The 13,212-nt window shown below is 38.9% G+C and overlaps 1 protein-coding gene across 1 annotated transcript; it reads left to right on the top strand.

Moving 5' to 3' along the window:
* Positions 1 to 2,979: 2,979 nt before the first annotated feature.
* LOC147519317 (uncharacterized) lies at positions 2,980 to 4,032 on the top strand. Its single transcript, XM_086594109.1, has one exon. It carries the CDS (start codon positions 2,980 to 2,982, stop codon positions 4,030 to 4,032), a length of 1,053 nt encoding a protein of 350 aa, XP_086450235.1.
* The last annotated feature ends 9,180 nt before the right edge of the window (positions 4,033 to 13,212 follow it).

Raw genomic sequence — 13,212 nt, 5'->3', positions numbered from 1 at the left:
AATCTATTGGTTTTCTACCATGTCTAATATCAGTTATCAAGAGGGCTTAAGGCAGCAAGAACAATGGAGAAGTTAATGGTGGCTTCAATAAGCAGATAAGCCAAGGTATCAACAAATGCTACCATAATGTTTGCCTCTAGAAAAATTTACAAGTCTTCCTCACCCTGTAGAGATTCGAGAGAAAGACCTAATTGGATTTTGAGATGGCAAAACCTCATTGTAACGTACTTCAGTGTGTTGTGACCAACACCGTGGTGATGAAAGTCTATTAAATGTATGAATATGTAATGGCAGTTAGATCATTTGGCATGGAAAATATAAAATGAATTATGGGAAATGAGTTGGAATGTTGTTTCTACACTCCTTAATAAATATGTATGTCCTTTTGATGTTAGTAAAAATTATAGCTTACCCAACAACAAAAAAAATATATTCAATTACTTTTAATGTTGAAGTCTGAAGTCAAATTGTGATCCTTAGGATCTTGCCAGATCTCTTACTTAGAATATTTCATCTTACTTAGCTTTATCATTTATTGAAAACACTTGGGAAACATACCAAGCTGGATCTCTAGATAATGTTAGTAGACCATGTAGTGTAAATAAAAAACGACAAGGATCAGAAAACTAAATTGTATGAATTGACTTTGCTTATATACTCTATCTTAAGATGTTGGATTCCGAATTTTTAACAACATGGAATGACAGAGTCATAACTCTTCTTCCTTTGAACTTCTACTGTCATGCCAACTTTGTTACCATTCTTTAATAGCTTAATAGTTTTGGTATTGGAATTTTTATATTAGATTCGCCGCGCTATGAGTTATGCTACTTCGTTCTAAATATTACCACCGATATAGATAATTTTAACTACAATTATCTGATTTAGCATAGCCTAAACAAGTTAGTGTGGATGCTTACTCTATTCAGCTTGGGCATGGCAAGAAGAATAATAGAAAGGAAAGTGTCAAAGGTTTTGTTGGTTATTGAATGATTTAGTTTGTGTTAGTTCAATTCCAGCAATAAGAAATGTTTTATTTGGAGTATACAATTAGGCAAGCACCAACAACTTGAACAATGCACAAATTTGAGTCTCTATATGATGCAACAAAGAAAATTTTGCGTGACCTTTTTCGAAGTAGAAATTTCATTGTTGGCTTATATTTCATTATCACTATGCAGTATGTGTGACACCCCAAAATATATTTCCAACTATTAGCTAGCCGGTCTAACTTCTAGGAATATATCTAGAGACCTCGTGAAAAAGTATACAAAGCCTGGGACATTCCAGGTCTAAACTTTAAAGTTAAAGACTATTAAAACACAAAATAGATCCAAAATACTTTTATTAACTATCGAAATAAAACACTAAACTCTTGCTAAATAAATAGCTTAATACAACTTGTCTGAAATAAATAACTTAACACTGTACTTGTCTCTGCAAGAGAAAATAAATATTGTTTAAAACAAAAACACCTAAACTAAGAATTTTCTGGACGCCAGATCATGCCAAGACTCTAAGAACGCGCTCCACGTACTATATCGTGCTCACCTGTAAAAATGATAAATAGGGGTGTAAATCAACGCGCCTAGCAAGTACACTACAAACTGCACTGCAATTCTAACTAAAGAATTATATATCAGTTATACTTACAAATGTGTTAATATAGCATATGATAACATGACACCAGTAAACAAAACAAGATAAACACTAAACCGCATAATACGGCAAACCATTTCTCTTTAATCCATTTTTTCTTATAATTAACGTACCCATACGTTATTACAAATTTACTAGAAGCAACGCCTAACATACATGTAACCAGAATATATCCAAGAGACAACAACGAGCACTTAAACTTCACAATACAAATCCCAAGAAACTAACACTTTTAATTCTTGTATACAAATAAGTGTACAAAAATATACATACGAACATAATATAAATTTATACGCAACATACATACATCCACTCTTAAAGTAGCAAAGTTAGTATTTTATCTCTACATACTTAATTACTAGGAGTACTTAGAATAACTTGTGATAGTACTAGTCCCTTTCCACTACGTGACAAAACCAATCTCAAACCATTAGTCAATACAACAAGTACACAATTTCATCAAGCATGAGTAAATATATACATAGAAATAAAATAATGAAAAGTTTGCTTAAAACACAAGTAGTGATATTGTGTTAGCCTATTTTGTGACGACCGAGGTGGCATGCTCGCGGGCCGGAAGTAAGATAAGAGAGCGGAGGCACGATGCACCAGATCAATTCCGCGGCACCCTAAAGGGGGACAGGCCATACAGGAGCAGATGAGAAAAATTACAGTCAGAGTCAAAGAGGAGGCAACTTAGTAGGGAAGGAATGGGGGTACGGCAGCAAGGCCGTGGAACCCTAAGAGGACAGGTGCCCCAGTGTGGACCAAGAGATAGGAGGGCGATCAACGGATAAGAAAGAAAGGAGAAGGATATAAATTGGAACAGTATGGAAAGAAAAAGAGGAGAAAGAAAAAGAAGAAAAAGGGAGGAGAGAGAAAGAGTGAGAGGGGATAGTATTAGGACATTGAATATTAGAGGTTGTAACTTGTGTTCATACATTTGGCGCCGTCTGTGGGGACGAGGTAGGTCAACGATTTGGGAAGTTGCAAAGCATGGCTCCAGCTAAGAGAGGAAGAGGTAGAGGACGAGGTAGAGGAAGGCTGACGAGGGAGGAGGCCGTACAGAACGAGACAGCTAGTGTGGAAAACATAGAGGTGGGGGAAGAGGAAGTCGAAGATTCAGTGGCTGAGGCAACTAGGTTGCTTCAGGAGGAGGTAGGTAGACTTAGAGAAGAAAATGAAGAGTTGAGGAGAGAAAGGGAAGGCACTCAGGAAGAAGCGGAAACCGTCGTACCTATGGGTAGTGAAGTGGAAGTGTAGAGTGAGGATCTTCATCAGGAAACCGGAGGGAACTAGGCAGGAGGCATTACTATGGAAATGGCGCAGGCGATGATCAAAAGAGACAGAGAGGCTAACTGCGCTATGGAAAAGGAGAAACACGGGGCAGCCAAGAAGGTGGTGGATAGCCTGAATCAGAATCCCCTTGCTGACTCAGTCTGGAATTCAGAGGTACCCAAGAGGTTTACACAGCCGCGGTTTGAAAGGTATGATGGAAAAAGAGATCCGGCGGACCATTTGCATCACTTTCGGCAACAGATGCCACTGTGGCAAGAGGCAAAGTATGATGGCCTCCGCTGCATGATGTTTCCTGCCAGTCTAAAAGGGGGGGCCTCTGACTGGTATTACCGGTTGGCGTCGCGGAGCATTCACAAGTTCTATGAGTTGGAGCAAGCTTTTGTGGGTCACTTCATCCATCAGAAAAAGAGGGTAGTAGATGTAGCGGATCTCTTTAATGTTACGCAGAAGTCCGCAGAGACACTTAGAGATTTCTTATGCAGATTCAAGGAGGAGACGCTGAGGGTGGAGAGTTTGGATGAGCGCACCATGGTCATAGCATTCCAACATGGACTGAAGCAGGGAACTAGGGTGCATGAGTCAGTATCGAAGATTGAAGTCACCACCTTGCATGCTTTGTATTTGAAGGTAGACAGATACATACGCTATGAGGACATTTTGCGGAGGAATAGTAAGGAGCCTAGGAAACCCGACAAGTCAGTGCACAGCGTGGCCATGGAGGATAGGAGGGACCGAGATAGGGCCGCGACCCGGGACGGAGGAGCCTACAGAGGGGAGACACAGAGAGCCGAAAGGGGCAGGGACCAAGCCCGAAGGGAGTACAGGGAGAGAAAACCTTATCGCGAGATGGACTTGACTCCATTGAACAAGCCGTTGGAGGAAATCCTGCCCCTGATCAAGGGACAGCGGCATTACGAAGAACCGCGGAGCTCACCTAAAGAGATAAAGGGAAAGCCGTTTTGTGCGTACCATCAGGTCAAGAATCATGCTACCAATGAATGCTTCTCTTTACAATGGCTAGTGAAGAGAATGATTAGGAGAGGATTGCTGAAGGAACATGTCAAGGAAGTTTAGCCGATCGAAAGAGTTCCGGTTGCGGCCAGAATCCTAGGCACTATAAATGTCATATTCAGCGGAGAAACGCTGGGAAGGAACGCCCACAGGGATAAGGTGAGGAGGACAGCCAGTCTGCGGTAGATAAATGAAGTGGTGAGTAGTCCGCGGCCAGTTCCAGGGGGTAGCAAAGGAAATGACAGGATAGAGTTCACTCCAAAGGATCTAGAGTCAGTGAGTTCGCCACACACAGATGATCGACTGGTGAGTCTCCGTTTTCACTAACCTACGGAACTAAAGTTGTCATACCTCCCGAACTGGTAGCCCCCACTTAGAAATTGGATGTTGTACACACCCTAGACAATGAGGAACTATTGTGTAGAGAGATGGATCTCCTGGATGAGAAGCGGGAAGGTGCCGCACTACGCTTGGCGACCAACCAGCAGATCCTGAAAAGATCCTATGACAAGAGAGTCCGAACTCGAGCTTTCAACTCTGGTGATTTGGTTCTGCATGAGATGCCAAAGCCAAATGGCAAGCTTGGGCCCAACAGGGAAGGACCATACATCATTGACAAGGTTGGTTGAACTGGTTTTTACTACCTACGCACTATTGAAGGTGACGTTCTTGTTAAACCATGGAACGCACAGCACCTTCGCAAGTACTATCAGTAAATTGTTATTTCATGCTTTGTTATGCATTGTTTATTCTCTTCAGTCATCAATAAATTTCTTCACCTTGCAATTGAATTTATTCCTTACACGTTCTTTATTTGTTATCCACAATGGACTAAGCCTTGAGGGAATTATCTTCTCACTATCTATTCAAGAATATTGTATGCCAATTTGCTTTAGAACCAGTGATACTGAGTATGGGAACTTGAACTGTATGTCAGTTCCTTGCTAGTTGTTCATCAGAAATTTGGTTTCCACCAAGAGAATCATAGGTGCACACTTTCATCTCTTTAAAGTTAAAGACATCAACAATCCAGTGACTACCATGAACTTGAAGAGGTACAATTACTCCCTTACCCTGTACTGGGTGCGGTTGATTTCTAATCCTTCCTTCAAAGGGGTCCAAATACTCTTTCACAATTTCATCTGTATGGTACAAACCATTAACCACTCTCTCCTCTGAGCTTGCAGCTCGAAAACTTGGGTCTTGTAGCTTATTCTTGAATATCCCATACTCTCTTATCATGAATTTCTACATCCACAAAGTGATGATTTAGCTTATCAAACATAAGTAAGAATAGTGAGTAAGCTTCAATAGAAACTTAGTATTAAAGTATAGAGAACTCACAGCAAAGTAAACATCCTCCACAACAGTAGACACTTCATCTTCCGGAATGGCATGTTCCTTACAGTGCTGCTTATACCACCTTATCAATAGCTTGACATATAAGCTGAGAACCTAGAAAATAATCAAATAGGAATTAGTAACAATTAACTTTTTGTAGTAGTTTACTTTACACATTAATACCAAGTTGCTGATAGTTTTAAAGCAAATTACTAATGGTAGATTCATTACCTCACCATCCACCCATTGTCTTCCATGTAACGAATGAAAATTATGCACTGAAATAACTTGATCATACCCAAAAACTCTCATATCTGGAGAGCTCTGTTGATCCTTTTTCCTATTGAACTTTTTCCAGTAATAATTGACAACATTTACCTCACCTGTGGTAGTTGTTTTCTTGTAAAAGGTTGATGACAAAGCAACCTTGATTAATGAGTCACAGTCCTTTCCCATCTTCTCTTCCCATAAACTAGTACTTTCTTTTCCCAGTTTTTTCTCCCTCCTCCTTCTACGACCACTCTCTTCAGTTTTCTTATCCATTTCCTTCTCTATCTGAGTGTGAATGAGTACCACATCAGGTTCCTCCACATCACCAGCATCATGCTGACCCACAGTGTTCTGGTCATCATCTACAGCTGCCACAACATGCTCAGTGCTTGCTCCTTCTGATGGTGATAGGGCTGGCAATACAGTTATGTCAGGGAGCTCTTCACTTCCAGCCAATAGAGAAACAAAACTGAATTTTTTCATTTCTCTATTCAGGACTGCTTCCCTATCAAGATCACCAGGAGGAAGGACTAAAATAGAAGCCAAAGGATATACTTCCCCATCAAGATCCCCAGGAGACAAAAGAGAGTAAAAGCTAGGGAACATGATCAAGCATTGAAGATTCAGCATAAGGTGCTATAGCAATTTGTACCCCCACCAGGTCCTCCTCCAGCTCCACATTATGTTCTTGGTATGTCCCCTTGGGTATGACCTCACTAATCTCTTGCAAAGCACTTGCAGCAACTGACTCCAAATCATTTTGCCCTCTTTGTTGTTGTGCAACATCTTCATTTTCATCTGACTCAGCTTGGATCAACTTCCTTCTCTGTTTGGGTGTCTCAGCTTCCTTAAGCTTCAGCTCCCTTTCCCTTGTTCTCTCACTGATTTGATATTTTTTCTTCAAGTTTTGCCTCTCACTAGCCTTTATAGCCTCATTTTTGCTTGCCCTAGATGGCTGAACTCGAGTACCACAAACTTTGACCACTTTCCTTTTCTTTCTTTCATGTTGAGCAGGTATTGAAGTATCTCCCACAACTTCAAGGCTTTGATCCTTGTCCAATGTTCTTTTTCTTTTATATGAGGAAGTAGGAGAAACCTCAAAGGTAACTTTCTTAGAAGTAGATGAACTCCCTTTCTTAGGTTCTGAGTGAACCTTTTTCTGGGAAGACTTCTACAGGGTAGACTTCTTCTGGGAAGACCTTGTTGGTGTTTTCAGTTTAGCATCAGCACCTACATTGCTTGGCTTCTTTGGGCTTGGGCTTCTAGTTGTAGCTCATTTCATAACCTCAACCTCTAAACTTCTGCTCCTTGTTCTACTCCTACTCCTTGTTCTACCCCTTGTTCCAGGCCCTTTCACAACCTCAACCTCTGAACTTTCCATACCACCTTTCAACCCACCATGAGCAATCTCTTGAATTATTGTTTCCATGCCAGTCCTTATTTCACTCTGGAGTATATCCCCAACAACCCTAACCTCCTTACTGACCTGATCCCACTTCACTATTTGTAAACCACAACAGATTCATTGTAGTTGCTGACATATCTTGTTTAACAATAGCTCACTCATGGTACCATAACATATTACTGACTCATATATGAAACAATGCTGCAACATGCAGTTCAATAACAACACATTATCAATGCTTCATATAACAACATGGGTCCTGACAACATTTGCAATTCCATTTCAAGACTATATAATAGGGTACCCATATTATATTACAACTTCTATAACACTATAAGATTATATGAGTACTTCAAATGTCAAAAACTGGTTATCCATATATTATCATAGGTACCCTATTATCATTCTGGGATTAATATGTAAGATCCCACTTCACTATTTGTAAACCACTACAGATACATTGTTGTGGCTGACATATCATGTTTCACAATAGCTCACTCATGGTACATTAACATATTACTGCCTCATATATGAAACAATGCTGCAGCATGCAGTTCCATAACAACACATTCTCAGTGCTTCATATAACAACATGGATCCTAACAACATTTGTAATTCCAATTCAAGACTATATAATAGGGTACCCATATCATATTACAACTTTCTATAACATTATAAGATTATATGAGTACTTCAAATGTCAAAAACTGGTTACCCATATATTATCATGGGTACCCTATTATCATTCTGGGATCAACATGCAAGATCCCACTTAACTATTTATACATTGTAGTTGCTGACATATCTTGTTTAACAATAGCTCACTCATTGTACCATAACATATTACTGCCTCATATATGAAACAATGCTGCAACATGCAGTTCCATAACAACACATTATCAGTGCTTCATATAACAACATGGGTCCTAACAACATTTGCAATTCCATTATCATATTACAACTTCTATAACATTATAAGATTATATGAATACTTCAAATGTCAAAAACTGGTTACCCATATGTTATCATGGGTACCCTATTATCATTCTGGGATACAACAAGCAACATTGTTGAACACAGTAAAGAAAACAAGTTACTTACAAAGCCTTTTAATTAATTTTGCCTGTCTTTGAAAAAGTTCCTCATTATTGTATGTCCCTGAAACTGCTGCACCACTTTGCGTGGGTTGTTGCCCCAAAGCATCCTTTAGCACTTCTTCATTCAGTTCTCCTTCAGAAAGATCTAGACTTTCCAACACCACTGCTTTCCCCTTAAGAGGCTGAAGCTTTTTCTTATAAGTACGTAGATGTATGTTTCTGGAAGGCAAGTCTACCCAATCTAGTATTCTAGGGAACCTACCATCAACTTGTCTCCGAGCCCCAAGAGATGGGATGTGAAGATATACCCAAATAACAAAACAAATTAAACAACCATAAATTGCGAAAGAATCATTTCCAACATTCACCAGGTTAGACATGTCTTCCAAAGACTCTTCCAACATTTCAAACAGAGGTGTGTCGCAAGGAAAGCTGTCAAATGCATTTAAATTCTCGTCCAGATCAATATACCTCCCATCAACTGTCCTAGCAGATCCTGGAAGCACAACCTGCAACAATATATACAACCTATCCAGCCTAAACACTTCATTCTGACTTTCTTCACCAACACTTGATTTTGCCAAGTTTCTAGCTTCCAATATTTCTGTTTCAGAAACCGTGGTTTCTTTAAAAAACCTTGCACGAAATTGGGATGGAATCTTGATATCTGCCGTGTAGAATGAATTAGAAACCAGCTTCACACTAAGACTCATTATAATAGCAACATCACTTTTTTTTAAATACCAAATCCTTCTTACCGATTCGGTAGCAAAGTTTACCTACTTGGTGTCCCAAAACAGCATACACTAGCGTAGTAGTGGTGTGCATTCTCTCATTAATGCTTAAAAACTTCCCAAAGCAAGACTTCTTAAAATCTTCCCTCTCTTTAGTAGTGAATGTCTTGAATAATTTATGCATTTTATCGAGTGACATACGAATAGTCAAATTAAGCTTTCTCATTTTTGAAAGATTGGAAATGGCCTGGTCGGAAAATTAAGGATTCAAGGTATTCAATTTGGGCAGTTTTTTTGGTCTGAAAATGAACACTGAACAGTTCTTATAGCTCAAACATATTACTACGGACACGTACCAGTTAAAGGTTAAAAAACCATCATTTCTTCAACAGTTCGGCGAATAATTAATGCTATCGTATCGTTCCTAACACGTGGCAAAGATTTTTCCCGCCCAAACTAGATTTTTCATCTCACCAGTTTATCTTACTACAGACATATTCGGATGTACTAACCATCAGCAACTTCTGAGTCTGGTCATTTACAAAGGGTGGGACTTCCAAACATTTTGGCTATTCGTATAAGAAAACTTTTTAAATATTGAACTACGGACAAGCTTGTAACTGAGTTGGGTCAAAAAAATGGTGAAATATGGCACTGAGATGCTAGTTACTACTTCTCAACTTCAGTATGTGTTATTAAATGCTACACTTTTGCTTTACTTGATATTGAATAAAGGGTTGAATAAACTTATCAAAGTTAACTTTTGTTTAACTTGTTATTGGATAATACTATTTTGTACATAAGTTATAGGTGTATATTAAAGTCAACTTGATAGTCTTAATTGTGTTCTTGTTTATGGCTTCAGTTGCTGATGTATCATACATAAAACGCTGCCAATTACCTCCGTTTCGAATAACACGTCCAGCCCAGTTTTGTGAATGCTAAATACATTTTTTCTTTTTTCTTCTTATTGAGTTTCCATACAGATTTCTTTCTCATTAGGATCTCATTATGTCCTTATAAACAACAACAATGATATAAGGGTACCCCTGATATAATCACAAACAAAACATATGAACATTAACAGTTACTGTGCTAACACTCAAACATAATGAACCGGCCGTTTCACAAACCACAAAATACCATTACATCGATTCAAGCCCAAACATATATAGTGAAACATACTTCCAAAACTCCATAAGGTGATCTGTGAAGTGGAAGTGAGATTTCAAAAGAAACCCAAGTTGCTGATGGTACATGTAAGTGTCGCTTATGGTGACATCCACAGAGTCTTCATTACTAAAACCTGGTGGAACCACGACTGAAAAGGCAATCCAAGCTCACCACAATAACTGCTCAGTTGTCTTCTTCTGCTTTTGAATCATATTCAAGTAGTCAATTTTTTCATCGATCTAGAGAGGACTTGTTCATCAAGTATATCATACAAAAACTCAATTTTATGCGCTTGGACAAACCTTCCACAAGACACATAAATCCTTCTAAGAAAATATACACATCAAACACTCTCAATTTCACCTCACCTGTTACATACTTCTTCACTCCATGCAACAAGAACAAAATCAACATGGAAATAGTAAACACAACTATGGAAACCTTAAAAAACTCTATACACTACTACGTAAAAACAAACCCAAGTTGCTGACGGTACATATAAGTGTCGCTTATGGTGACATCCACAGAGTCTACATTGCTAAAACCTGGCAGAACCGCGACTGAAAAAGCAATCCAATCTCACCACAATGACTGCTCAGTTGTCTTCTTCTGCTTTTGAATCATATTCAAGTAGCTAATTTTTTATCGATCTAGAAAGGGACTTGTTCATCAAGTACATCATAAAAAAACTCAATTTCATGCGCTTGGACAAACCTTCCACAAGACACATGAATCCTTCTAAGAAAATATACACACCAAACACTCTCAATTTCACCTCACCTGTTACATACTTCTTCACTCCATGCAACAAGAACAAAATCAACATGGAAATAGTAAACACAACTATGGAAACCTTAAAAAACTCTATACACTCCTACGTAAAAACAAACCCAAGATGACCTAGAAAGAAACCAACACTGAAGACAACAAACCAAAGTTCAAAACATATCAATAAATAATGAGAACCGTAGAGGGAGAGGATAATCAAGAAGATGAACCTTAGAAAAATCCATTATCAAGATTTGTGTCTTGTCCTCCATGAAAAACCTTACCAAAATCACGAAAGAGAGGATAACCAAGAAGATGAAGTAAAAAAAACTGGAAGCTTTGGAGGTTTGTAAACACTTTTATAGTTTGGCACAAAAATTGAGGTGAACATTGTTTCATGTCCGTACAACAAAAACAAGCCAGAAATTGCTGATAGTAGGTTCATAAGTTGCTGGTTCCTGATTCCCACAATAGCTAAAGTCCGTTTTTATTTTTGCTGGGTTGAAATCCAACGGTCATTAATCGCTAGAATCTAACGGATAATTATCACTATGGATGTCAACATCAGAAGTACAAGAGGAGAGAGAGTGTGTTACAGAGGAGAGAGTGTGTGGCAGGAGGAGAGAGAATATTGTACAGAAGGGCAAAAGGGTTCAAAAACTTATTGAATTTGTCAAAATTGAAAGGCATGGCCGGTTGGAGAACAATGTGGATTTATTATGGCCGATTCAGGCAATTACCCTTAAAAAAATTGGTTATGAAAACCGTGGTTTTAGACTTGTAACTCTACTTGTGTCGTTATGCATGACTTAAAAGCTCTGAAGCAGAATGTGAAGCTAGAAATTTAATAATACTAGACTACTAGTTAATTAATTATTAAAACAAAAAGTAGTTTGCTCAAAGCCTCAAACATTTTTGATGTGATGATATCTTCGCGAATAACATCATAGATCGATGTAAATGTTTATTGGTACGGATTAACTGGTTCGTTTTCCAACCGCAAATTTACACAATATTTACAATATGGATATTTACAACATATATGAAAGCTGGCTACTACAAAGTAAAATTTTCTTGTTTATTCATATAAGCCTATAAGGTGACTTTCAAGATGCAATATCTTATAGTCTTTGAAACAGGAACATGACGGACTGTTGGGGTTTAACACCGATACCAATCGATCCCCACTACACAGATAATTTGTATTTGAACAATAACAACTCCAGACAACAATCTAAATATTTCCTACAACCAAATTAACATGCCCAACTCGCTAAACAACTATTAACAACAGATAATAATGTAAAGCAATAAAAGCATACCACAACAAAAAGATATACCATGGTTTGGCCAATGGTGCCTACTTCCACAAGAACTAATCCTTTTATAAAGTGGGAAGGAAGATTACAATCACTCCTTTCAGTCTCTCACCTTACTAGATCACTCATTTCTCTTTACAGGCTTGTCTCTCTGTAAAGGTTATCTCTCAATCTTGATTGCTTTCAAGATTGGGTTTCCTCTCTGTGTGTTGTGTATTTGCGTGTCTCAGCATGTGTTAGGTTTTGCCAAAAACCCAAACCTTATATTGCAAACTCGCGGTTTCGCAAAAATAGAAATCCTGGCGAAAATAGGCATGGTAGGGCCAGCGCTTCGGCAAAGGCAAAAGTCGAAAAGCCAAGGCTCTCAAAAACACTAGAGGTCGTCCAAGGCATGGGCGTGTGCGCACCTTGAGCAAGACTTATAGGAGCGCGTGCACGCTCAAGCTTCTCCACGTAATCTGAACTTCTTTTCTCCTCATGTGAGGGATAACTCGGCCAACAATCTCCCCCTCCCGAACAGTGAGAGGGGATACCTCCATGCAATTTCTAAATCAACAGGAGGAGTCTACTACCATTCCAGCGGTAGCACAGGAAACATCAAACTTACCTTTCGGTAAGACTTTGGTCATCATATCCGACCCGTTCTTGTCGGAATGGATCTTCTTAATGTATAAATGCTTGTCTTCGAGTACTTCTCTAATCCAGTGATAACACACATGTATGTGCTTAGATCTAGAATGAAAACTCGGATTCTTGCTCAAATGGATGGCGCTCTGACTGTCACATAGAACTACAAATTGTTTCTGCTTTAGTCCTAGTTCATCGAAGAACCTCTTCATCCATAGCATCTCTTTGCAACACTTAGTGGCTGCAATATACTCGGCTTTTGTAGTGGAGAGGGCAACACACTTTTGCAACTTAGATTGTCAAGAAACTGCTCTCCTTGCAAAAGTAACCAGATAACCGGAGGTGGACTTCATCGAGTCAACATCACCTGCCATGTCTACATCAGTGTAGCCTTCAAGTAAGGGCTTACTTCCACCAAAACACAAACACGATTTGGAAATGCCCTTGAGATATCTCAATATCCACTTAACACCTTCCCAATGCTCCTTCCCCATATTTGACAGAAATTG

Source organism: Coptis chinensis, chromosome 2 (genome assembly GCF_015680905.1).
Source record: "Coptis chinensis isolate HL-2020 chromosome 2, ASM1568090v1, whole genome shotgun sequence".
Taxonomy (NCBI): domain Eukaryota; kingdom Viridiplantae; phylum Streptophyta; class Magnoliopsida; order Ranunculales; family Ranunculaceae; genus Coptis; species Coptis chinensis.
Note: the sequence above shows the minus strand (reverse complement) of the source record. Positions and strands in the feature narration are given on the sequence as shown.